The sequence below is a fragment of the Sander lucioperca genome, chromosome 6, assembly GCF_008315115.2.
Source record: "Sander lucioperca isolate FBNREF2018 chromosome 6, SLUC_FBN_1.2, whole genome shotgun sequence".
Classification (NCBI taxonomy): Eukaryota; Metazoa; Chordata; class Actinopteri; order Perciformes; family Percidae; genus Sander; species Sander lucioperca.
Window position 1 is genome coordinate 39,382,140 of NC_050178.1, and position 25,721 is coordinate 39,407,860.

Genomic DNA, 25,721 nt, shown 5'->3' on the forward strand with positions numbered 1-25,721 from the left:
CGTAAAAAAAAAAAAAAGTTAAACATGACCATCACAAATTTCCCATAGTCTATGTGATACCTGTTAATGTCTTGTTTTGTTCAACCAACAGTAATAATTTACAATGATATAAAACAGAGAAAAACCCTTACTGGATCAAGCTGGAAGCAGAGAATGATTGGCCGACGTATCTTCTGTCAGTCGACTGATGGATTCGTTCATAATGGTTTTAGCTCTAATGTGAAATGAGTAGATCTTTCTTCAAATATTTTCTGTAGGATTAAAAAAAGACTTTTCCCCATTGGCTGCGTGTGAGCTGCGGCTCATCTTTTTTGTGTAAAGGTGTTGCTTTTAATGTTTGGATATAAAATCTATTTTGATATTTGTTTCAACAGCTTGTCACACATTGTATCCAAATATTAATCACTCATTCAGAATCTATTATTCTGTGTGGAACAAAAGGTTCTTTGTTAAAGGTCCCATGGCATGAAAATGTCACTTCGAGGTTTTTTTTTTAACATTAATATGAGTTCCCCCAGCCTGCCTATGGTCCCCCAGTGGCTAGAAATGGCGATGGGTGTAAACCAAGCCCTGGGTATCCTGCTCTGCCTTTGAAAAAAAAATGAAAGCTCAGATGGGCCGATCTGGAATCTTCCCTTTATGTCGTCATAAGGGGAAAGGTTACCTCCTCTTTCTCTGCTTTGCCCGCCGCCCACAGCTGCCCAGAGAATTTGGCCCGTCCATGAGGAAATAGAGCTACAACCGTGGCTGCAAGCTGGTCAAGGCCACACCCCCACCCTCCACCTTGCCCCCCCTCTCTCCTCCTTAGCATTTATAGCTACAGACACAGAAATGGCACATCCTAAGGAAAGCTCATTGTGGGACTGGCTCTAGTGGCTGTAATTCTGCACCAAGGCTGAAATTCGGGAAAGACTTCAGATACAGTATTAGGGGACCACTAAGGTCTATATAAAAGAGACTTCAGATACAGTATTAGGGGACCACTAAAGTCTATATAAGAGACTTCAGATACAGTATTTGTTAGGTTCGGGAAGTAGCGGACGCAAATGCAGGGAGAGGCAGGCAGGCAGGAGATGGCTTGAGTTCAGGAGTTTATTTCGACAACGGAAAACGACAGCACCGAGGCTGGAGACACAATGAAGAACTCAGCGGAAAAACTCACAAAAATAAAGCAGGGAGGAATCCACAGACATGGTACAGGCTACGACGTGCTGACAGGAACACAACAGACACGAACACTAACATTACATACAAACTGACGGCACCAGGACACAAAATGATCTGACAAAAGACAAGGGGAAGACAAAGACTAAATACACAGGGTAACGAGGAAACAAGAGGCAGGTGACACAAGGGCTGGGAAACAGGTGGAAAACATCAGGTAATCACACAGGCGGGAAAACACAAAGTAAAGCTAAACAAGACAGAACAGATTATCAAGTAAAACAGGAAACAAAGCAAAATACAGAACAGACACAGACTACAAAAATAAAATACACACCACCCATAACAGGACCCCCCCAAGGGACAGCTCCCAGATGTCCAACAAAAAAGAAAATTAACAGGCAGAACCCATCCAGGGAGGGCGGAGGGGGCCCGGAGGAGGGATGACCCCAGAATAAAAAATAAATAAAAAAAAAAAAAATCAACCCCGGAGGGGCGAAAGAAAGTCTGGGGGAGGCAGAAAGCCACTGGGGAACCTGGGGACAGAAAGTCACTGGGGCAAAACGCCCTGGGTCTCAGGGAACAGAGAATCACTGGGGCACAGCGCCCTGGGGCACAGGGAACAGAAAGTCACTGGGGCACAAAGGAAACACAGGGCCGGCGAGGCCTGGGGGAAACAGAGGGCCAGTGAGGCCTGGGGGAAACAGAGGGCCAGTGAGGCCTCTCGGGACAAACAGAGCGGGGACACTCGGGGGAAACACAGAGTGTCACTGGGAGGCCTCGGCAACAGGGAACTGAGAGGCCCAACGAAGGCAGAAACCTTCAGGCGGTCTGCGACGAAAGCCGAACCCTTCTGGCCACCGGCGACGAAGGCTGAAGCCCTCTGGCGGCCGTACTGGACGTCGAGGGCACTCAGGCGGCCAGGCAGGACGTCGAGGGCACCGAGATGACTGGCGGCGAAGGCGAAGCCTCTCAGGCGGCCGAACAGGTTGGCGAAGGTGAAGCCCCTCTGGAGGCCGTCTGCGAGGGCGAATCCCTTCCGGAGGCCGTCTGCGAGGGCGAATCCCTTCCGGAGGCCGTCTGCGAGGGCGAATCCCTTCCGGAGGCCGTCTGCGAGGGCGAATCCCTTCCGAAGACCAGCGGCGAAGGCGAATCCCTTCCGAAGACCAGCGGCGAAGGCGAATCCCTTCCGAAGACCAGCGGCGAAGGCGAATCCCTTCCGAAGACCAGCGGCGAAGGCGAATCCCTTCCGAAGACCAGCGGCAAAGGCGAATCCCTTCCGAAGACCAGCGGCAAAGGCGAAACCCCTCTGGAGGCCGTCTGCGAGGGTGAATCCCTTCTGAAGACCAGCGGCGAAGGCGAATCCCTTCCGAAGGCCGGCGACAAAGGCGAATCCCTTCCGAAGGCCGGCGACAAAGGCGAATCCCTTCTGAAGGCGAATCCCTTCTGAAGGCCCGCGGCGGAGGCGAATCCCTTCTGAAGGCCCGCGGCGGAGGCGAATCCCTTCTGAAGGCCCGCGGCGGAGGCGAATCCCTTCTGGAGGCCAGCGGCGGAGGCGAATCCCTTCTGAAGGCCAGCAGCGGAGGCGAAACCCCTCCGGATGACAGGCAGACCGAGCAGGAGAAGGGACAGCTGGGCAGAAGACTGGCGACCGGTCAGCTGGGTTGGGGTCCGCCAAACAGGCAACAGGAACTGAGGTCGACAGGGATGCTGACAGGGCATGAGAGGCAGGAGTGGGGTTGACCGAAAACCAGGGCAAAGTCACTAGGGAGGTCTCTGGGGCTCCGGAGACCAACAAAGCCTCAGGGGCAGTCACTGGGGAGGTCTCTGGGACGCCGGAGACCGGCAAGGCCTCTGGCTTGCCCGTAGACGTAGACTCTGGGAGAGCTGTCGACGTAGACTCTGGGAGAGCTGCACGTCAGCGGCGGTTCTGGGCGGCTGCACGTCAGCGGAGGTTCCGGGAGGCTGCCCGTCAGCGGAGATTCCGGGAGGCTGCCCGTCAGCGGAGATTCCGGGAGGCTGCCCGTCAGCGGAGATTCCGGGAGGCTGCCCGTCAGCGGAGATTCCGGGAGGCTGCCCGTCAGCGGAGATTCCGGGAGGCTGCCCGTCAGCGGAGATTCCGGGAGGCTGCCCGTCAGCGGAGATTCCGGGAGGCTGCTAACCAGCCGGGGATCTATGAGGCTGCTAGCCAGCCGGGAATTAGGGATGCTGCGAACCAGCTGGGGATCTAAGAGGCTGCTAGCCAGCCGAAGCTCAGGGCGGCTGCTAGCCAGCCGGGATTCTGGGAAGCTGCTAGCCAGCCGGGAATCAGGGATGCTGCTAACCAGCTGGGGATCTAAGAGGCTGCTAGCCAGCCGGGGTTCAGAGAAGCTGCTAGCCAGCCGGGATTCTGGGAAGCTGCTAGCCAGCCGGGAATCAGGAAAGCTGCTAGTCAGCCGGGAATCAAGGATAAAGGACTGCCTAGGGACACTAGGAAACTCTGGGACACTAGGAAACTCGGGGACACTAGGAAACTCTAGGAAACTCTCGGGAACGCTAGGAAGCTCGGGGAAGCTGGGCAGCGCTGGGACACTGGGCAGCTTGGGGACACTAGGAAGGCTGCTAGCAAGCCTGGAGTCAGGGGAGTTGCTAGCTAGCTGGGGCTCAGAGAGGTTGCTAGCTAGCCTGGATTCAGGGGGGCTGCTAACTAGCTTGGGATCTGGGAGAGTGCAAGCTAGCCTGGACTCAGGGAGGTTGCTAACTAGCCTGGGCTCAGGAATGCTGCTAGCTAGCTTGAATTGAGGAGGGCTGCTAGCTAGCTGGGGCTCAAGAAGGCTGCTAGCTTGCCTGGATACAGAGGGGCTGCTAACAAGCCTGGGCTCAGGGGGGCTACTAGCTAGCCGGGGCTCAGAGAGGCTGTTAGCTAGCCGGGGGTCAAGAAAGCTGCTAGCTAGCCTGGATTCAGGGGAGTAGCTAGTTAGCTGGGGCTCAGGGAGGCTACTAGCTAGCTGGGGCTCAGAGAGGCTGTTAGCTAGCCGGGGATCAAGAAGGCTGCTAGCTAGCCTGGATTCTGGAATGGGGCCGCTTGCCAGCCCAGGATCTGGAGAGCCGCACGTCGGCCCGGAGTCAGGAGAGCCGCACGTCGGCCCGGAGTCAGGAGAGCCGCACGTCGGCCCGGAGTCAGGAGAGCCGCACGTCGGCCCGGAGTCAGGAGAGCCGCACGTCGGCCCGGAGTCAGGAGAGCCGCACGTCGGCCCGGGAACAGAAGGGTTGCACGTCAGCTCGGGAACATTGGTCTGCTCAGGAGAACTCACTGACCAAGTAGCAGGCTAGGTACCAACTGGCAGCTGGGGTAGCTGACTGCTAGCAGGCTTGGGAGATGATGGCCTGGTAGCATGTTGGGGTGTAGGCTCCCGGCTAGGAGTTTCCAAGAAGTCCTGAAGCCACTCCGGCAGGGAGCTCCTAAGCCAGGGTTGAGAGGAAACTCTCCAGCGAGCCGAGCGAAGAACTGCCTCCTTAGCCTCCCAACCTTGGGCAATTCTCCACTCCCCAACAGCACAGATAAGCCTGCAGGTGAGGTCACAAAGTTCGTCCTCGAATGACTCTGCTGGGTCCATGGTGGTCAGATCATTCTGTTAGGTTCGGGAAGTAGCGGACCCAAATGCAGGGAGAGGCAGGCAGGCAGGAGATGGCTTGAGTTCAGGAGTTTATTTCGACAACGGAAAACGACAGCACCGAGGCTGGAGACACAATGAAGAACTCAGCGGAAAAACTCACAAAAATAAAGCAGGGAGGAATCCACAGACATGGTACAGGCTACGACGTGCTGACAGGAACACAACAGACACGAACACTAACATTACATACAAACTGACGGCACCAGGACACAAAATGATCTGACAAAAGACAAGGGGAAGACAAAGACTAAATACACAGGGTAACGAGGAAACAAGAGGCAGGTGACACAAGGGCTGGGAAACAGGTGGAAAACATCAGGTAATCACACAGGCGGGAAAACACAAAGTAAAGCTAAACAAGACAAGACAGAACAGATTATCAAAGTAAAACAGGAAACAAGCAAAATACAGAACAGACACGGACTACAAAAATAAAATACACACCACCCATAACAGTATTAGGGGACCACTAAGGTCTATATAAAAGCATCCAAAAAGCAGCATGTCATAGGACCTTTAAGAAGAAACCTTAAAAAGTCTTTAAATTGTTCAGGAGCAATGCTGCTATTCCAATTATTACTTAAACAGTTGCAATAATTCAAGGGATATTTGTTGTCTGTTAATGTTACATTTGTTGACATCACTTGACCCTGACACAGAAGAGAGTGTTTATAAATCTGCAACAGAAATGGGGAGACAGGGAACAAGAGACAGAGAGGGATGGAGGGGGTGGAAAAAGACAAAAATAACAAAGGCATGTGTCTGTCTCTCCTTGGTATTTTCCACTCTGTTGCATAAAATCCCTCCTTCCCTCTTCTCTATCCCTTCCTCGGTCTCCCTCAGCTCCTCCCTCCTCCCTGTCATTGGTCAGCTGGTCGGCTCCACTAAGCCACAAACTTATTATCGCCTCATCCAAGTGGCTCAGAGTCCACTGAGGCAAAGAAGGGAAGCGGGGAAGGAGAGCAGCAGTGTGACAGCCAGCATCAGTCACATTGGAGCAGTCCGAGTGAGCAGAGGAGGTGGGAGATGATTGGCAGCCTCTCTGCTGCTGAACTCCTCCTGATCATCTCTGATTGATTCTCTCTGTTCTCTACGACTCTCCAGCAACATGAGCTCCTCATCAGCCAACCTTCGCAGCAAACGCCTGCCCTGTGAGTCATTTTTAAAACTTCTAAAGCTTTTGCAGAAAATCATCTTTTTAGTTTGGGTGGATATTTTGAGATGTAGCTGCAAGTTTGCTCCATTAACTCAGTTTTTATTTTTTAGATGTAGAGCAGGACTTTAGAGGGGAGAAAATGATTCTCCATATTTGGTCAGAAGTACAGCACACACACAGATTGAACATTCAAGGCAAAGAAACAGAAACTTTAGCTACAATGAAAGCCTTTCCCATTTTATGTATCACCTTTTACATGTCAGAAATCTTTTTTTTTTATTTTTAATTAATGCCAAGTAAGTCAGGTTTTATTTATTTATGGTGACACCACATTTATTCATTGGCATATGCTGTGTGTGTGTGTGTGTGTGTGTGTGTGTGTGTGTGTGTGTGTGTGTGTGTGTGTGTGTGTGTGTGTGTGTGTGTGTGTGTGTGTGTGTGTGTGTGTCAGTGTAACAGCTCAACCAGTGTGTTAAATAGCTGCCGTTGTGTTGATGTTTCCTGATATGACTGGTCCAAGTGCTGCGTCAGCCAAAAAATCAGACAGGAATGTTGAATCATCACCCTGAGTAATGTCCACAAATACCAACACTCTCTTTGCACAGGAACAGGGATGCATTCCCACACACACACACACACACACACACACACACACACACACACACACACACACACACACACACACACACACACACACACACAGAGTGGGGCAGGCTTGGATTAGGGCCACCGCAAAGCTCCAGACAAAGATCTCTTATTTCTAAAGGGATTGTGCCTGCAGATCTCATGAGGGTCGACTGCAGCTTGTTTCACAAACACACCAACCCAGATAGGACACACAGACCTGAAATTGAATTAGTCCCAGGGAGATCAGTTTGTGATTTCATGAGCCTAAAAAGGATCAGGGCTGCGGCTCCAGAGAAGACGTCTCCCATCTGTTGCTCTGCCCACGGCCTCTGTGCCTCTATAGTCCGCTCTGTCACGTTCTGATTATTGTGGGAATGTGCCAGAGAGGGGCACATTGGTGTGCTGTGGAGTGAAGGATTGGCCAGCTGTTGAGAGCATGTTACAGACAGCAGGCTACTGCGTGGAGAAGGAATTGTTTCTCCATTTATTCTTAGCTCAGTCCCCTTGGACATGACCCAGATAGGACTGAGGAGTAGATTCTGTTTAATGAGCAAATTAGAGTGGTACAAATCCATATCATGTACTGTCTGTATCTTTAACTGATCACACTCTGAGGGATACGTACAGTATGTATTTCTGCTATGCTGCTCTGCCATCTAGTCATTGGAGCTTAAAGTCTGAGCTAGAGGGGATACAGATGAAAACATGCTGAAGAAGAGGAACATGTGGGTGTTTTCTTTTACCTCCTTTACGCCCATCTCTTCTGAACTAATCTCGCTTTGCCAGACCCTCCTCCAAAGTGCACTGAAGGAGGGTCTGGCTACTCCACATAGCATTCGGGGATGGGAGTAAAACGTGTTCTGGTTTAGTGGCATTTCTTTAAAAGAAACCTTAGATTGGACAGATCTAGCTAGCTGTCTCAATTTACCATGCAGAGATCTGAGGAGCAGTCTACAATAGTCCTCATAAATCCACCGAATTTAAAATTCCAATACAAAGAGAGCGGAAGAAAACGGAAAATACATGCAGCCGGCGAAATTTCCTGCAGCACCGGAGCAATCCTGGAAGTGGAACACAAAGGATATAGACTACTTCTGAATTGATGGTGGATTCATCATTTCATGTCATTTTCCTGATTTGTTTCTCTTGAGCACTTGTGCATGGCTACAGCTGCCTACCACTGAAAATGATGATGTCATGTTGAGGCAGTTTACATTCTATGTATAATCTTTTTGCCACTTAGGACAGCGAGACAAGCTGTAAAAACAACATTGACATAGTATCAGCTTATAAAGTTGCTATGGTCAACTTGTAACAGGATACAGTTGCCTATTCACACATCGAGCAGATACAGAAAAACATTTTTGGGAAAACACTTATTGGGAGTCGTGTTTGCGACCACTTGAATGAATCCAATATATATCTCTGTATCAACTCCTGAGTAAAATAACTGGTTCTTTGGCAGCTAAATGCTCTGCTATGTTCACCTAGGTAGAAGCATTTTTTTGCTGAAGATAGCCAATTCCTGCAGCCATAACCAACACTTTTGCACTGTTAAACCAAAACAGCAGAACTTAAAGACAATAAAACGCTTTGTAGAGCTGAGGGAAACTGTGGAGTTGAATAGCAATTGTGTGGGTTCGTCACGAGGGACCCCTTTTCACATTACATATAGTCATTTAAATCATTGTTATTGTAAAAATATATGAATTATTGCAACTTTAAATTTGACTATTTTTACTACCAACTAATAAAAAAAAATAAAGATTATTAGATTACATTTCCAAACTAAACGTTACTCCAGGCAGTGTGAGAAGGCTTCGAAACAGCATTTAGAAATGAAAAATTTGAGACAATATAATTGAACAGTAGTCTGGTTGCAGACCTCTAAATCATTGCACACATCTCCAATTATTTCATCAATTGAAAGGTCTGGTGTTGTGCTTAAGTGGGATCAACATGGAGACATCATCTTTCTATGAAAGAGCCAGAAAAAAAGGCAACATAAAAATGAAGCGTGGATAAAACTAACACATCAGTACAGGTTGTTGTCAGTTGATTTGATTTGGGTTGAACCAGGGGTGATTTCTCTCCCAATTAGTCAAGTGTAGATAGGGCTGGGTATGCTTCAAAAATATTCGATACCGGAACCAATACCAATACCGTGACTTTGATACAGGCTCCTCAACGATACTTTTTTTCGATACCAAATTTATAAAACAAAAGGTAATTACAACATTACGGCACAAATCTTTTTATTTATTTTTCAGCTCCTACTACATGAGCCCCATCTCTGTGAGTAATGTAGAGTTTTTCCTGCGTGTCTCTATACCGTGTAAAGTTAGACAGCCAATCACAAACATTATTAGATCTTGGTAGAAGCATGCTCCATGCTTATTGGCTCACTGACGCTGATGAGATTTACTTCTTAGGTCCTGAAATTGGGTATTGAATGACGAGGCATTTTTCGATACTCTACACTTTAGAGGCATTTTGGTCGGTGCCTTAAAAGTATTGAATTCGGTACCCAGCCCTAAGTATAGATCGTACTTTGTGTGAAAAAATATAAACTAATATATACTGGCACTGTCAGACTGATATATTACCATTACATGTCATTTAGCTGACGCTTTTATCCAAAGCGACTTACAATTGCTATATATGTCAGAGGTTGCATGCCTCTGGAGCAACTAGGGGTTAAGTGTCTTGCTCAGGGACACATTGGTTGATGTATTGCAGTGGGAATCAAACCCGGATCTCCCACACCAAAGACATGTGTCATATCCACTGCACCATTACCATTACCAGAAATGTTTCCCTTTTTTGGGGGGGCAAGTCAGTCACTGTTGTTAACACTTATTATGGTCTGTCACAAACTAGGAACACTAACAGCATCACTGCCTACCAAAGTGACAAAAGCAGACATACACAGATTATTCTATTATAAACAATGCCTCTTGGCATGTCAGCACTTTAAGTTAATTATATTGGTGTGATTATACTAAACAGCCTTGCGTGGATGACTGAATAAAGTTCCCATCAATTCAACAGCCTAAGCTGTGCAGCCCTGGGGACATCTCCTCCTCTCATTAGTTCTCAACAAATCCATCTACTCACTGTTCAGCTGAATCCTCCGTGTATAAACAGAGCTAATGCCTCGAGGCATACACTGAGTCTTACACAGAAAGATAGCAGCAATCTATCATGTGAGCACTCTTCCGAATGTGTGGAACTTGTAGCACAAATTCACCTGTTTGCTCAGTTAATGATTTGGAGTTTACTGAGGTGTTGCTGGAAGGAGAACAATTTTATTCCTCTGACTATCATAACAGGCAAAAACAGGTGGAAGTTAAAGCTGCTCAAATCAATACTTTTATATTAATAATAAATTAGGTATAATGCCGCATTTCTACTGCATGGTACGGCACGGCTCTACTCAACTTGACTCGCTCTTTTTAGTTTTTTTCCCCATTAGCAAAAGTTGTGGGAAAATAGGCCACCTGGTACTTTTTTTGGCAGCACCTCGGTCCAAGCGAGCTGAAACGATACCAGAAGGTGAAGTTAAAACACTGCAGACCACTGATTGGTCAGAGAGAATCGTCACTAGAAACGTCACTTGCGCGACACAGTAAATGGAGTGCATTTATATAGCGGCCACTCAAAGCACTTTACACTACAGGTAGCATTCACCCCATTCACACACATTCATACACTGGTGGCCAAGGCTACCATACAAGGTGCTCATTAGATAAACATTCACACAATTTGGATTGATTTGGGGTTCAGTATCTTGCCCAAGGACACTACGACATTAAGCCTGCACAAACCCGCTATTTTTAAATAGCTAAGCTACTGTCAATAGCGGCCGCAATTTTTTTATTAACTTGACCCAGATTTAAGAAAATGGCAGGCTGCAAAACTACGGCGTACACTATACGTACACTACGCAGTACAACTGATAAAGGTTGCCAATGAAATGATTCAGAGTGTGGTGTTGAAGATGATGTCATGGCAGTTTCATGCGCTGTTGCTATGGCGATGAGCTGAGAATCCCGTCTACACTGCTGTCCACAGTAAAAAAACGAAATAGAAGAAGAGCCTGGTACCAAAAGTGAGTTGAGCCAAACCATGCTATGGAAATGAGGCCTAATACAGGTCAAATTAATCAATAAGTGAAAGCACCTGTGGGTGTGCAAGGGCCATTTCAAGGTAAAATGAATTAAAAAAAAAAATTAGGAAAAAATAGACAAGAAATGCAGTTTTTACTGCAATACTGTGGACTATTACTGTAAGTTGCAGCAAATTTGATAAAGAAAAAAAAATTATTACATTTAAAAAAGATAACAAATCCAGCACTTAAAGTCAGAATTATTCTTGGAGCTTACAGTTACCAAATATGAGACAAAATAAAATTCAACTGTATATGGTTTAAAAACTGTTATCTTATAAATCACACCCATTTTTTGGCATTGTGATAACATGAAGTAAAAATGTTTATCTTTCTGTCCAGTCAGTGCTTCAATAAATCATGATAAAATAGTGTTTAGTCTTTTATAGCCGGCGGCATCTGCAGGCCACCCTGCCTCAGTCTCTATAAACAGAGGAGAGATGGCTGAGACACGGTGTTGCGTTTAGGCATTCCTACAGTTCTTCCAGCTGAAGTGAAAAGAGCTTTAAACCTCCCTCACAAACACGGGCAGAGGCAGCTGTTGCAGGAAGAACAGGGAGCCGTGTGAATGTTGAAGTGATTGCAATGAGAGAAGTAAGCAAGTTTCCCTCTTTGTCTCTTTCTCTTAGACAGAGAGAGCCCTAACCCTATGTACTCAGCAAACCCTCACTAGATCATTTATTGTTTTCGAGTGTGATTACAGATTTAATCATCAGTATCAGTGTTATCCGTCTGTTGACAGCCACTCCAGATGCACTTTGCTTTTACTGTATCAAGAGGAACAAACCCATTAACACAAATGTCTTTATTATAGGGCTTTGCTACTTTACCCATGATGATTAATATTCCAGGTAGAGAGTTTTTTATTTTCTATTTAATTACATTTGTTGCTTTTTTAGTATTAGTTGTCTGGCCCATACAGAGATTCGAGCATTATTGGCTGTTTGGATTGCTTAAAAATATTCATTAATCTTATTATACTGTCCATTACAGTAATAGTTATTCTGGATAAGAGGATTTGTAAATATAGAGAAAAGTACTTTGTCAGCTGGTGAAGCCTATTGTGTTGATCAGAACTTATGACGAACATGTCTGTTTGTGGGCTTCTGGAGGGCAGTGGGACAGGACACTGACCTACAAACAGTCCTTTTGTCAGTCTGGGTATAATCCAGGCAGGAGGGAAGGAAGGAGAGGGTTAACACTGATGTCATTGTTGTCCTGACGGACTGGGCTGATGGAGCTGGACACTGCTCAGAACAGCCATATCTAATATGCAAATGGAAACACACACACACACACACACACACACACACACACACACACACACACACACACACACACACACACACACATACACACAGTACGTCTCACTATCTTTGTGGGGACCTGTCATTGACATAATGCATTCCCTAGTCCCTTACCCTAACCTTAACCATCACAACTAAATGCCTAACCTTAACCCTTACCCTCACCCTAACCATAACCTAATTCTAACCCTAATCCTAAAACCAAGTCTTAACCCTCAAACAGCCCTTTAAAGTTGTCCAGCATTTTGGCCCCACAAAGCTGTCCGGACCCCACAAGTATACTGGACTCCCGGTTTTTGGACCCCACGAATGTAGTTAAACAAGAACACACACACACACACACACACACACGCACACAGACACACACACAGCATATGCCAGTGAAAAAATGTGGTGTCACCATAAATAAATAAAATTGCCATAAATCATTTTTTCTGTCCTTGCAACTGGAGCCCAGTAAATGGCAGCTTTTTGGAGAGAAAAGAGGGATTTCAGGGAACCAAAAATAAATAAAGTGCGACAAGAGAGCAAGTGCGTAGTCTCCACGGATATTATTGTCTATTTTACAGCGTTACAAGCGTGGCCCCTTGTCTGTTTCATTTCAGTTTAAAGCACTATATGTTCTGAGAAATGAGAAAAAGATACGGAACTGCAATTACTTGACAATAGAAAAGTGTAAGACGGGAGTAGGGTACTGAGTTTATTCTCAGGATATGCTGATGTGTTAAAGCACACAACATCACCTTTCTAATGTTAGTGATGCATTAGCACATTGCATTCATAGTTGCATCTCTGTTGCTGTTAGAGCAGGATAAAACTTCTACCTCTAGCCAAACATTCGCTCCACAATTCTTCACCACCACTTAGACAGCATTAATTACTGTAACAGCCCTGGCAAGGAGACTGATCCACAAATGATCAGCTGTAGACTGTTAACAGCGTGCTGCTGTTGTGTCACTGTTCAACGCATTCTCATGAACAGGTTCGTATGATATCGTACGGAAACTTATGCACACCAATTTGTATATCGTACGAAAACGGCCGGTCACATGACATGAAAAGGTGACTTTGAGCCGAGGACAGGGCACCGCAAGGTTGTGCTGAAAGTTACGGAAGAGACTCTTGGTAAAAATAACAAGACATCCGAGGGAGAGCAGAATTCCTTCTCTCCGTCCTCTCCATGCCTATAACCCACACCCTTGTGTTGACTCACTTTTGGCTGACCTCTCTCCTGTCAAATAGATTTTTTAAGACATCCTCCTACTTGTTTTTAGCCTTTCTGCAAGTGTTCCTGTCCTCCCTGATCTTTCCTCCATCATTATTCTTTCAGCCTTTCTGTGTTTACAGCCACTCCCTCCCTTATCTTTCTCTTTGTATCTCTCTTGGTCTTGCCGCAGCTCAGAACCCATCTATGTGAATTAAAATCTCTTTGCTCCCAAAGAAAGTGTCTGGGTGGAAAGGGCAGCCAGTCTATTCATAGTGGCCTCAGACCAAACAAGTGTTACCTCAGAGTTTCCTGCCTGTTCCAGTGTTTAGGATGCCTCAACTATTCAATATACACCCACAGAGTGTGTTTGAGAGGGACAGAGAGGGAGAGGAAGAGCTACACTAGTACTCAGATATGGAAGACAAAATAATTACTCATTCATCAACTAGAAGGGCACGTCTAGTGCAGTCCTCCGCCAAAACTATGCTCTATCTCACAATGTTGATGAAAGTGAGAAATAGTCTGTGTAACTGCCATGTGATTCGGCTCTGCTCCGATATTGAATGGGTTCTTTTTTGGCACATGCTTTACCCTTTCACTGAATTTGATGAAAATCAGAGTAGTTTTTCTGTAATCCTGCTGACAAACAAACTGAAAACATGACCTCCTTTTCAGAGTTTATACTTAAATAGATAAATTACGGTGGCCGACAGGGGCAAACGCCCTGCAACTTAAGAAAACACACAACTTCATTAATTTGACAACACATGCGCAGCATTCAGCAAACGCGCTGCAAATACCACAACACAACCAAATACATAAACGCACTGCAAATAAAAAACCATGCAAAAAGAAAAGCACGCAAACCCCGAAAAAAGAAGCGATGCAAAAAGAAAAACAACTTCATTAATTTGACAACACATGCTCAGCATTCAGCAAACGCACTGCAAATATCACAACACAACCAAATACATAAACGCACTGCAAATATGAAACGATGCAAAAAGAAAAGCACACAAACCCCGAAAACAAATGCAACAAAAAAACGCAGCATCCAGATTACACAACGGAAGTTCTCCAGGCCTCTAGAGGGAGCAGCTAAGTGGAACAGCTGGATTTTCGACCGTTATTAACCGATATTAAATTCATATTATTATTATTATTATTAATAACATAATATATTATTAATATACAGTCTATGCTCCCGTCTCATGCCCTCCCGGCTGGTGCTGTCCCCGAGCTTCGGCTTTTCAAAATAAAAGCTTGCGTCTGGTCCGCTACGTGTTTGTACTTTGGTGTGTTGGATGTTTGTGAACTAAACAGTACGGCAATCATACTGATGAATACAATAACTTTTTCAGCAGATGTCTTACTTACAACACGTTGGAGTTAGCAAAGCAGTTTTGTGTTTATATGTGCGGGCGGGATTTATTCAGATTGATAAATCCCACGGTAAATTGGCTGGTTTACTAACAGGGAGGGACTAGAAATCCTGTCTGTTTTTTGTATTTCAAGAGCGAATTGGTCCACAATATGAATACAGATTGATCACTTATTTTGTTGGTAACCGTTGTTGTATAATCACAATATTACACTTGAGGAGGCCTACACTTCAGTAATTTCGGACCTCGAAATTAAACCCTCTCATGTGGCTTAAACAAACGTCAACGTTAAACACTGATGCAGTTTTAAATGTTTTATCACCACGAGTTTACAGACACGTCTCTGCTGATTGAGTATCACCTGTGACCTGAGCCAAGACACACCCACCAATTGAGAGAAAACAGATCTCAAACATAGATTTAATATTTACAGTCTATGCAGTTTCTCTCTCTCTCTCTCTCTCTCTCTCTCTCTCTCTCTCTCTCTCTCTCTCTCTCTCTCTCTCTCTCTCTCTCTCTCTCTCTCTTCTGGGTTGGTGTGCTTTTCTTTTTGCATCGTTTCATATTTGCAGTGCGTTTATCTATTTGGTTGTGTTGTGTGTATTTGCAGCGCGTTTATGTATTTGGTTGTGTTGTGATATTTGCAGCGCGTTTGCTGAATGCTGCGCATGTGTTGTCAAATTAATGAAGTTGTTTTCTTAATTTGCTTGTGTTTTGTCTATTTGCGTGTGTTTTCTTAAGTTGCAGGGCGTTTGCCCCTGTCGGCCACCGTAATAAATAAATAGAAATGGGAAAATACCATTGATATTTATTATTTAATTAATTCATTGCCATATTTATTGATTAACTGATGTATAGGCTACATTTCAGAATTAAGGATGAATAAGTCATTTTTCGTTCTCCATACAGAGGGTCTTATTTACAAAAGGAACAGGGGAAAAGCCAATGCACTGCCCGATGCTTTGTCTTAGCAGTCTGGTATTAAATCTAATGGCTGAGAGGCAACACATGGAAGTGTGTAGCACCACCACAGCCATTTAAACGGGAATGACCACCTCATCCATTTGTACAAGGAAACTACTTCTCAGAAAAAAGCCTCGGCTTGGATGAATAGACTTAAAATGAGAGTCTTGCAAACTGCTCCATAATCAAAGCACAGGAGGAAGCGATGGTTCCCACTGGGATTTCTGTTTTAGCCAGAGCTGCTCCTGCAACCAACGAGTGTAAAAACAACTGGATCATCTGGATAGACAGTTTTCACTGCTCTGTTCTCCTGTGACCTTCTCTTTAACCGTCACAGGGGAGTCTGCCACTGAGCTCACATTTTCACTTGGCACAGTGATGGGCTAATGGCAGCCTGTGGGGGACATGGAGCCCTCCTCTCCCTTCATTAGCCTTCAGATCAATGTGTTGCCTCTGCTGTTTGTGCAGTTGGAAAGAGGCACATGACATGCAGATACTAAATAGATCCAGAAAGTGACCTGATTCTTAGCATTTGTGCTTTTGTTATGTTTCAGATATACATATGTAGTTAGGCTTAACACAGTAGAGCATTGAACAATCTTATGGTCATAATGTTAGTATCATATGATGCATTATATTTGCTGTCAGCTGCCGGTCTGCTGAGAAGTCATGACGCAGTTTTCACAGAAATTGGATTAAACTGAGGAATAGGAGGAATTTAACAAGTCATGGTTAATAAAGAATGTAACTCTACTAAACAAATTAAAGGCTGAGTTTAGGTGTATTCACCCTCCGCTACATCCAAAATGATTTCCTGTAAATGGCATCATGTCTTTTAGAGGAGTGCAGGCCAGTCCCGTTCCCTTACATCGGAGCCTTTGTCTGGCTCTGAATGGGCTCTTTCTCTCCCTGCCCCCTGAGCGGAGGATCTGGGTTTGTCTTTATGTGGGGAGGCAGAGTGGCATGCATACACGTCCGGCCTGCTCTGTCTGTCTCTATCTTTCTGTCTGTTCCAGTCATGCTGCATGTCCAGCTAGTTCTGTCAGTCCTTGATCTATGACTTTTTCTTTCTTTAGTCCCTGAGCGCTAAGAGGAAGGAAGGAGGGTGAGACAGAGAGAGAGAGAGACAGGCAGGCAGAAAGAATGTTTAACAGAAAGGAGGATAAAAAAAGAGAGACAGAGAGAAAGAAATACAGACAGAGATAAAAAAAAAAGAGAGAGACAGAGGGCAAATATGAAACACCAAAAGGATAGAAAGAGAGACAAAGAGAAATATAGATAAAGCGACAGAAAGACAAGAGACAGAAAAATGAGAGAGAAAGAGAGAAAAGACAGAAAGAGAGATAAGACACAACGAGAGTGAAAGACAGAAAGAAGAGACAGAAACATGAGACAGAAAGAGAGAGAGAGAGAGAGAGAGAGAGAATAAAAAGATAGGACAGAAAAAGAGAATGAGAGGAAAATGATCATAGAGAGACAAAGAGAGACAAAAAGAGACAGAAAAACGTACAGAGAACAGACAGAAAGAGAGACACAGAAAGAGAGCCTAAAAAAACACAATAAGAAGAGAGAAAGACAGAAAGAGAGAGAAAAAGGACATAAAGAGAAAGAAAGACAGAACGAAAGAAAGAAAGAACATCAGGTCAAACCCATGCCTGCAGGTTGTTTATCCCTTGAGCAGCCACAGGCCCGTCAGACATCTTGTGGTATGAAACTAAAGACTTTGGGCCGCAGCAGACTGGACATGTGATCTCATCAGCAGTGGACACGCTGGCCAGACTTTTCTTGTGAAAGACGATTTCCCCGTGTGAGTGGTTGCACTAATCAGAGGTCACCGGAGTCGTCCGTGGCCAGGGAAGCCGTATTGATCGAGGTGATTCAATGGAAAAAAGAACTGGATAGGGAAGCAAAATCAATGTGAGGATATACATCTGTAGCTAACCTTTAGCTCTCCACAGGCCTCAGCCTTTAAGTAGAAGCAATCAATGCTGTGATCAATCAGTGGTTAACTTAGTGGGAAAAACCTCCAGGATAAGCAATTTATGTAGACCTGTAGCCTGTAATGAAAAGCATATTTTTCTTGGTTGCAGCATAAACATGCTATTTAAGTCCGGTCTGCTCTCCTTTTGAAAGGAAAGAAAGGATAGTCATTCATCCAGTACAAATCCAGTGTTTTGACATGGCTGGTCACATTAAACAATATGCTCTTTTTCATTTAAGCACACATGACAGGCAGCTCCTGGTTGTGACTGACATCTTGCTTTGTCAGCGCTGCTCCCTTTGCTTTCGGAAGACAATAGTGTTTCTTACTGTGTAACGGTGCAAGAATTTAGAGAGCATTGCACACTCAAAACTTTAGACATCTTGCCTACATAAAGACAGAAATGCTGCAAAGACATTAAGATGGCTGGCATAAGATAAACAACTTGTAATCATTGACCTCCCATCTCAGGATATCACTTTTCTTACGGAAGATTGCAACTACAAAAGAACAGATGGACCCTGTGATTTGGCTACACTGTCAGACAAGGACAAAGAATAAAAAAGACAATATCTGTGGTTCTGCTGCATCAATATTGATAATTTTTTTGTCTTTTAACTGTCCACCGTGATTTCAACAAAGTTACAGAAGTGCACTGCCAAACTGGTGCCCGCTTTTAAAGGTGGAGTCAGTGATTCTAATCCAATAAACATTTTGTCAAATTTAGCGAACATTTTCTCACGGTCCGCTAGCTGTCCGTTCTGTGTGTGTTGAAAAAAAATCTGGTGTTCATACACAGCCCTGGCTTTCTAAATGGGAAATAAACAAACACAATTCCAGCTACTCTCTCTCTTCCACATCCACACGCCCACGAGGAACGGAGCTACAATATGATAGTAATAAATAGGGATGTCCAGATCCGATCACGTGATCGGAAATCGGGCCCGATCACGTGGTTTCAGACTCGATTGGAATCGGACGTTACCTCCCGATCAGGACTCGGATATATATGTATATATATTGTCATTATTTTTTTAACACATCTATAGTTATGCGGTGGCACAGAGTTAGACCCTTTTGACTCCACACAGAAACAGCAACGCGTGCGGCATGACATCACTTTGTTGCAGAGACGCTATTGGTTAAATGCCGGCAAAGTAGAACACAGAAGCAGCTTGAAGCAGAAAGCACGAGTATGTCTGCGGTCTGGAGGTATTATAAAGTTGAATTATTATAGAAGTATCGGATCGGGGCTCGGTATCGGTAGATACTCAAAATTAAATGACTCGGACTCGGACTCGAGGGCAAAAAAACCTGATCGGGACATCCCTAGTAATAAAACATAAATAACAACATAGATAGAGATATTACCTTGGCAACTTGGTATAAAAATCTGTATTTGTTTGGGTATTGGGTGACAAATATCAATATCATAAAATCTCTTTCCAGAATCGCTAACTCCACCTTTAAGGAATCAATCATAATAGTTAAAGGGGCATGCTCAAAGTCCAAGAAAATAAGTCTGATGATGTCATTAGGATTATCTCATCTTGGCGTTTGGAGACTACAAATCTATAACATAAAGCATGTTGTAGTAGTTGTAGACTACTAGACTAACTGTGGAGTTTGAAAAATATCAGCATTCACCAGCAAGGTAGTCTATATCCCCGATGTTCCACTTCCGGGATTGCTCCGTTGCCGACGGAAATTCTGCCGGATTTCACTCATTTAGGCCGGATATCCGTTGCCTTGGGCTTCCTTTGTGTTGGCATTTTAAACTCCGGTTGATTTATGAGGACTATGATTAACCTTTTCTCAGATCTCTGCAGGGTAAATCCAAACAGCTAGCTAGACTATCTATCCAATCTGAGTTTTCTGTTGCACGACTAAAACTACTTTTAAACGTACACGTTCCACCAAAACAAGTTCCTTCCCGAGGCTATTTTGCAGAGACAATGTTGCTCGGTACGGCACTTAGCACCTCCCAACGCGATTGTGATTGGTTTAAAGAAATGCCAATAAACCAGAGCACGTTTTTCTCCCATCCCAGAATGCTGTGGGGACTCGCCAGACTCTACTCCGCAGTGCCGCGGTGGAGGAAGGTCTGACAAAGCGAGACTACCAGCAAGGAGACTCAAATGAAAATGCCTTTGAGTGGCATTATGGGAATCATAGGGTCCAGCATTTCTGGAGCTTGACTCATACCAGGGACTAAAATGGTAATAATAATCAGATATCTCAGTCTCTGCTCCACCAACTTTGACCATTGTTATTATTTTCTTTATCTCTAGCAGGGTATCTGAAAGGTACCCCTTTAAAAGAAGGTTAGAGAAGAGAAGCTGGATCTTTGTCAATATCTCCTGCTCTCTTAGGAACTAAAATAAAAGACATACAGTAGAAAGCATTTATGTCCATGGCCCAGGAAATAAATAGCGTTGCTAAGGGATAAAATGGAACCGTTTGGTACACAGAAAGATCGGATCCTGTCTGACAGGCCAGAGAACGCCATATGGCGGTGGTTTATCAGATCATTTTATTTATTTTGCTCATTAAAAACAAGACTAACCAGTCAGGCTGCACACAAGTATTTATACACACTATTGATATCATGATCACTAACCATGTGTCCATTGATGACAGGATCATACAAAATGGAATTATTATATAATAGTAATAAGTAATAAAAGCATCAGTGTGAGCAAAACAAAACAAAACAAAACAAGACATTGGGATGCTTTGTTGATTGTCTGTCTATTATTTCAGCTCCATAACTTGAACCAAACACATAAAGTGACAGTATGGTCACTGTGTCAAGGCAGATATTGTCAACTTATGACTTTTTGCTGTCAGTATGCTTGTAGGCCTACATGTTTTTTTTTTCAGTCTTTGGGGAATCTGTGTTCTGCACACATACTGTACGCCCATAGGTGCTGTCAGGCGTTCCAGCCCTGGGGTTTGAGTTGTCCTTTTCTTCTTCCCACCAAAGCTGTCTGCCTCTCTGATCCCAGAGCCAGAGAGGTTCCTGCACCCAGGAGACAGGCTGTCAAACAGGGTAGAGTAGAGCTGCAGTGACAGGTGCGTGTCCTTCTGTCACCACTGATGGGTGCCTAGACACGACTCATGGGGAAAGACTGCGCTGACGCAGCACTCTGAAGGTGGAAACCTGTTGCTTTTTGGCAACATTTACATTTTTGGGATTTACAGTGTTTGCATCTTTTTTTTATTTTTTTGGGGGGGCTTTTCCGCCTTTAATTTGACAGGACAGCTAGGTGACAAAGGAGAGAGAGAGGGGGAAGACATGCAGGAAATCGTCACAGGTCGGATTTGAACCCTGGACCTCTGCGTCGGGGCATAAACCTCTCAGTATATGTGCACCTGCTCTACCCACTGAGCCAACCCGGCCACCAGTGTTTGCATCTTTACCCCTACTACAGCAGTTATTAAGTTGGCTGTAGTTCATTATGAGACAGGTTGTCTCAATGGGAGTATCTTCAAATTATCAAAGACAACAGAGAATCTCTGGAATTCTTTCCTTTCCTGGTATTGTAAACATCCTAAGCGTTCTACTCTCCATCACCCAGTGGTGTATTTCACAGTGTTGCTGTGACTGCTGCTCTCAACACAGGCTAGATGATCGTCACATTATTCCCATGACCTGAAAGCCTCACCCAATTATCTCAATCCCTGCCCGCAGGATGTAATAGCTCCTCAAAACTCCAACATTGCTCTAATGACTCATGCAACATATCGAGTAGAGGGGGGAGTAGAATAGAAAAGCACTTTATAATAAAAGGCTGCAAGAGTAGATGCTGAAAGATGCAACGTTGATTTTTCTATAAAATGAATTGAAAGCAACAGTTGACTTTCTTACTTCTCGAATATGTATCTGTAAGGTACATATGAAGCTACAGCCAGGACACATTAGCTTAGCTTAGCACAAATACTGGAAACAGGAGGAAATGTTCGCTTGGCTCTGTCCACCTACCAGAACCTCTAAAGCTCACTAGTTAACACGTTATACTAGGGCTGGGCAATATGGAGAAAATCAGATATCAGGATATTCTTGACCAAATACCTCAATATCGATATTGCGATTATATTCTAGGGTTGACAATGGGTGCTTTAACAAAATATCTTCACACTTAGATTATAGATACATAATCATCAATAATGTGGATACAATGACTAAGTTGTTAAAGGCAAATAATGGAACAAACAGCTCTATTGTAGTCCAGCCTTTACTTCTGTGACAAACGCGCTTCATTTTGCGTCACATTTTAACACACGTTATAATGCTCGCCTAGCTGCTAGTTTGACACGCCCTCAAACCAAGCTAGTTAGAGCGGAGGCCCAGATACTAGGTACTGCGCATGTGCGACTCCCAACAAAGATGGAATAGAGATGAGATGCCTCACTCTGTAGCTAAAACAGAGAGCTCAACACACAGGGTGAAAAGAGGAGCTGCAGCAATGTGCAGTACAACAAAAATATGTGCAGATTGTGTAACCAGTAGACAGAACCAGTCTAGCTGTTTCCCTTTCTATAATACAATATACACCTATATATGTTGTTTTTCTTCAGTTTTGCAGATATTGTAGGCATTGACATAGTCTCCTCAGTCTCAATTCAAGTGCTGTTTCCTTCTCAGTGGAAGGCCACAGCACTTACAGTCTCAGACATTTGCATTTCCCCTCTCCTCATTGCTGCTGCAGTTCACCCCTTTCCACTCTTGCACATTGGACTTGCACTCAGCTTTATTGCAATGATGCTGATGAGGGGGGAAATGGGATCGCATGGTATCTCAAACAGGATTAACTAGGTAAAGGACCTGACAGCTTGCTTTGCAAATCAATCTGTGGATCTGTGGACATTTAATAAATGTGCAAACCTGTTCAGTGTGGGTGTTTGGAGAGCTTGTTTCATAGGTGTCCTGATAACAGCTGATGTTGTTTTTATCAGAAAAAGCAGTGTGTCAGTGGAATAAATCATAATCCATAGGAATGAAAGTCCAGTGGAAAATGGAAACAGATGATCAACAATATCTTTTAACAATTGTGATGTATGTGATTGCCTTTTCATTACCTCTCCTTAAGTCCATAACAAGGGCTTCCACCTACTTATGTCTTTCACTTACAGCTCAATGTCTCCCCCTTCTGGCTACCAACATTTGCCCCCTGTGTGACTGTAAAATGGATCTGGAACTATGTGTCACCCCTTACAACACCCGGTAATCTCACTGACTAGCACACCTACCTCAAGAGTAGAGGAACTAGTCTGTTAAATCTCCTTGTATTGTGTTTGGAATGCAGCTTTACCTGCTGTCTGGCATTGAAACCCCTAGTATCAGGTATAAAACTTTACCTGAGCTGGTATCTAACTTTTTGTCCTTCCTGTTGTGATTGGCAGCGGAGACCGAGCGTAGCCAGAGGCTCCCAGATGTGGACGTGGCACAGCAGTTAAAGTTGAGAGAGAGACAGCGTTTCTTTGAGGAGGTCTTCCAGCATGATGTGGACGTCTATCTGTCCTCGGCGCATCTTTGTATCCGAGACTATAAGAGACGTGAGTTGGACTGGTGGCATTTCTGTAAACCTGTGCACAAATTCACATTCATATATTCACATAATTTCATTGCTTCCCCTCTCCTGCAGCTCCAATAGGCAGCGTGTCATCCATGGAGGTGAATGTGGACTTGCTGGACCAGATGGAGCTGATTGACATCTCTGACCAGGAGACCTTGGATGTCTTCTTCAGCTCTGGTGGAGAAGAGGGGGTGTTGACCTCCCCACTGCCAGGTATGGAAACCACAAACAGAGCAGAGATTACAAGGCACGCTGCACAGTTACATCCCTAACAATATTTTGTATCTGACTCACAGGGCACGGAAACAATAACAACAATGAGGAAGTAATCAGCAATGGACTCTTTCGACATGTCCTCGAGGGTCTTGATGCCAAGTCCCGCATGTCCTCCACATCTTCCATCTCCTCCTCTGACAGCCAAACCACCAACGCCAACGGAGGAGACACCCCCGTAGTCAGGTCAGACGATGAGGAAACACACACCGGCACAGTCAAGCGAAGAGCCGTGCCTCCAGAGACAGAGAAGGTGAAAAGTCAGACTCCATCATCGTCTTCATAGGACACACCCTCTCCACAAAAGATCTCCACCTCGGAGAAGTGAACTTTAAAGGCCCGAACACGCAGAGCCGATAATCGGCAGTTGGACAGTCTGGCGAGGTCAGTAACTCGAGTCTGTTCGGTGTGTTCCGTGCCGTCGTCCATCCGAGGGGCCGTCGTCCTTCTTTTGGCCAATTTGACATGTAGAATCGGCGGGGCGGGCACTGCTGGCAGTCGGACTCAAATGACCCATCTGATTGGTGGAGTGCTAACCCGGAAACGGGGAGCGTAATGAGCGTGACTAGAGTCTCTCAAAATCTGACGAAAATCTTTTAAACTGACCATTGTTGATCTGAAATGAAGACAGATTCAGCAACTGCACGGCCTATTTCTCGCTTAAAATGTTTTCAGAAACACGTTTCGGTGAACTATTTTAGTACAATATGAGATCGTTCGTCTTTGAATTTCTGGAGAAACAAGACCCACGTGATGCGTTCGTCCAATCAGCTGCCGGTTTTCATTTTTGGGCGACAATACAGATTAGCGCCGCCTGCTGTTATGGAGACGTGTTACGTCTCGTTGCTTTGGTGTGTTCCGAGGCACTTTTTTGACCAACTCAAGGAGACTGATCAGCCCAACTGCCTTTTCTGCCAACGTTTGGCCGTCGGCTCTGTGTGTCCAGGCCTTTAGGGTGCGAGCTACTGAAAGAGGCCTCTCACCTGCGACTGTCTTCCACACACTAGCTCTTATCACTGCTTTGTACCTTTTCTTTTGAGTTATGACTTGTGGGTTGGGTTCTGTGTGTTTTGGAGGTGCTGCAGACCATGAACTGTAAACACGGAGATTTCCTATATATTCTCACCTGTTTCCATTCATGTTTTGGCATGTTCTGACAGACAAGATGTGTTCCCATTTCTCACTTCATCTGACTTGTTGTTGATGAATAATGAATTTTGTACAGTATTAACACAACCCACGGAAAGTAAAGCAGGAATAATAAAGTAAATTAATTAGTAAATTGGATGATTTGAGGTAAATTTGACAATAGAAGGCTTCATGCTATTAATTGTACTGTTTTTGAAAACAACACATTGTCCTGCCGGTGCAAATGGGTTTTCTAGCTCCAATTTTAAATGAATCTCTAACAAGATTTCTTTGTTTTAACAATAAAGGAAGAGAGGAAAATATAGTCATGTGTTTCTAAAAATCAACAAAAGATTCCCTGGTTATTTTTAAATGATTAAAAGAATGTAAAGTGCTTATCTGCCTCCACGTAAGCTTAAGGAAGCTACAACCAGAACCTGTAGGGCAGCAATTTCCATGTGCTGAGACCACAAAATGTATGTTGAAGCACAAGAATCAAATATAGAAAAAGTGAAAAGACATTGTCAGTCTTTCTTTTTGCAAGATAGATTGTTCAGCAAATATGGCATTTAGTGTCCCAGTAACTATAAGGCAGTGTTTCAAAAGTCCCATCACTGCAATCACTGTTCAATTCTTAAGAAAACATTATGAGCACAGTTGAGGGTAATAGATTGAATATTGGCAGAATACACAAACGCGCGCGCGCGCGCGCGCACACACACACACACACACACACACACACACACACACACACACACACACACACACACACACACACACACACACACACACACACACACATCACCTTTAATCTTTGATGCGGATGTACAGTACATGTTAGACATATGTGACATATTGCTGTTGCCATTTGAAAATATGAGCGGAAATCATGTTTTCGTCATAACATTTTTGAAATTCAATGATGGTTATAAGGGGCCAGATAAAAATGTTTTAAAAAGATTTCAAACCTATTTTCAGTTAAAAGAAAAGAAAAAAAAGGAAGTTTATTAATTGTCACAACCAATTATTATTATTCTATTTTAAATATGTCTATTATAATTGTGTGTAGGGAAATTTAAATTCCTATGTAGCTGGGATGAAACCAAAACAAACAAACAAAAACAGAGAAA

The 25,721-nt window shown here is 44.4% G+C and overlaps 1 protein-coding gene across 1 annotated transcript; it reads left to right on the top strand.

The window, feature by feature from the left end:
* Positions 1 to 5,712: 5,712 nt before the first annotated feature.
* Positions 5,713 to 25,108, top strand: LOC116035580 (dysbindin-like). Its single transcript, XM_031278765.2, has 5 exons — positions 5,713 to 5,971; positions 23,018 to 23,170; positions 23,260 to 23,403; positions 23,487 to 23,792; positions 24,412 to 25,108. The coding sequence occupies exons 1-4, from the start codon at positions 5,929 to 5,931 to the stop codon at positions 23,747 to 23,749; spliced, it is 603 nt and encodes a 200-aa protein (XP_031134625.1). The 5' UTR covers positions 5,713 to 5,928; the 3' UTR covers positions 23,750 to 23,792; positions 24,412 to 25,108.
* Positions 25,109 to 25,721: the final 613 nt, after the last annotated feature.

Excerpts from the sequence above, each read along its gene's own strand:
- LOC116035580 (XM_031278765.2), top strand. The coding sequence starts at position 5,929 with ATGAGCTCCTCATCAGCCAACCTTCGCAGCAAACGCCTGCCCT. Across the intron at positions 23,171-23,259 it reads TATCCGAGACTATAAGAGAC|CTCCAATAGGCAGCGTGTCA; the intron begins GTGAGTTGGACT and ends CCTCTCCTGCAG. Across the intron at positions 23,404-23,486 it reads GTTGACCTCCCCACTGCCAG|GGCACGGAAACAATAACAAC; the intron begins GTATGGAAACCA and ends TCTGACTCACAG.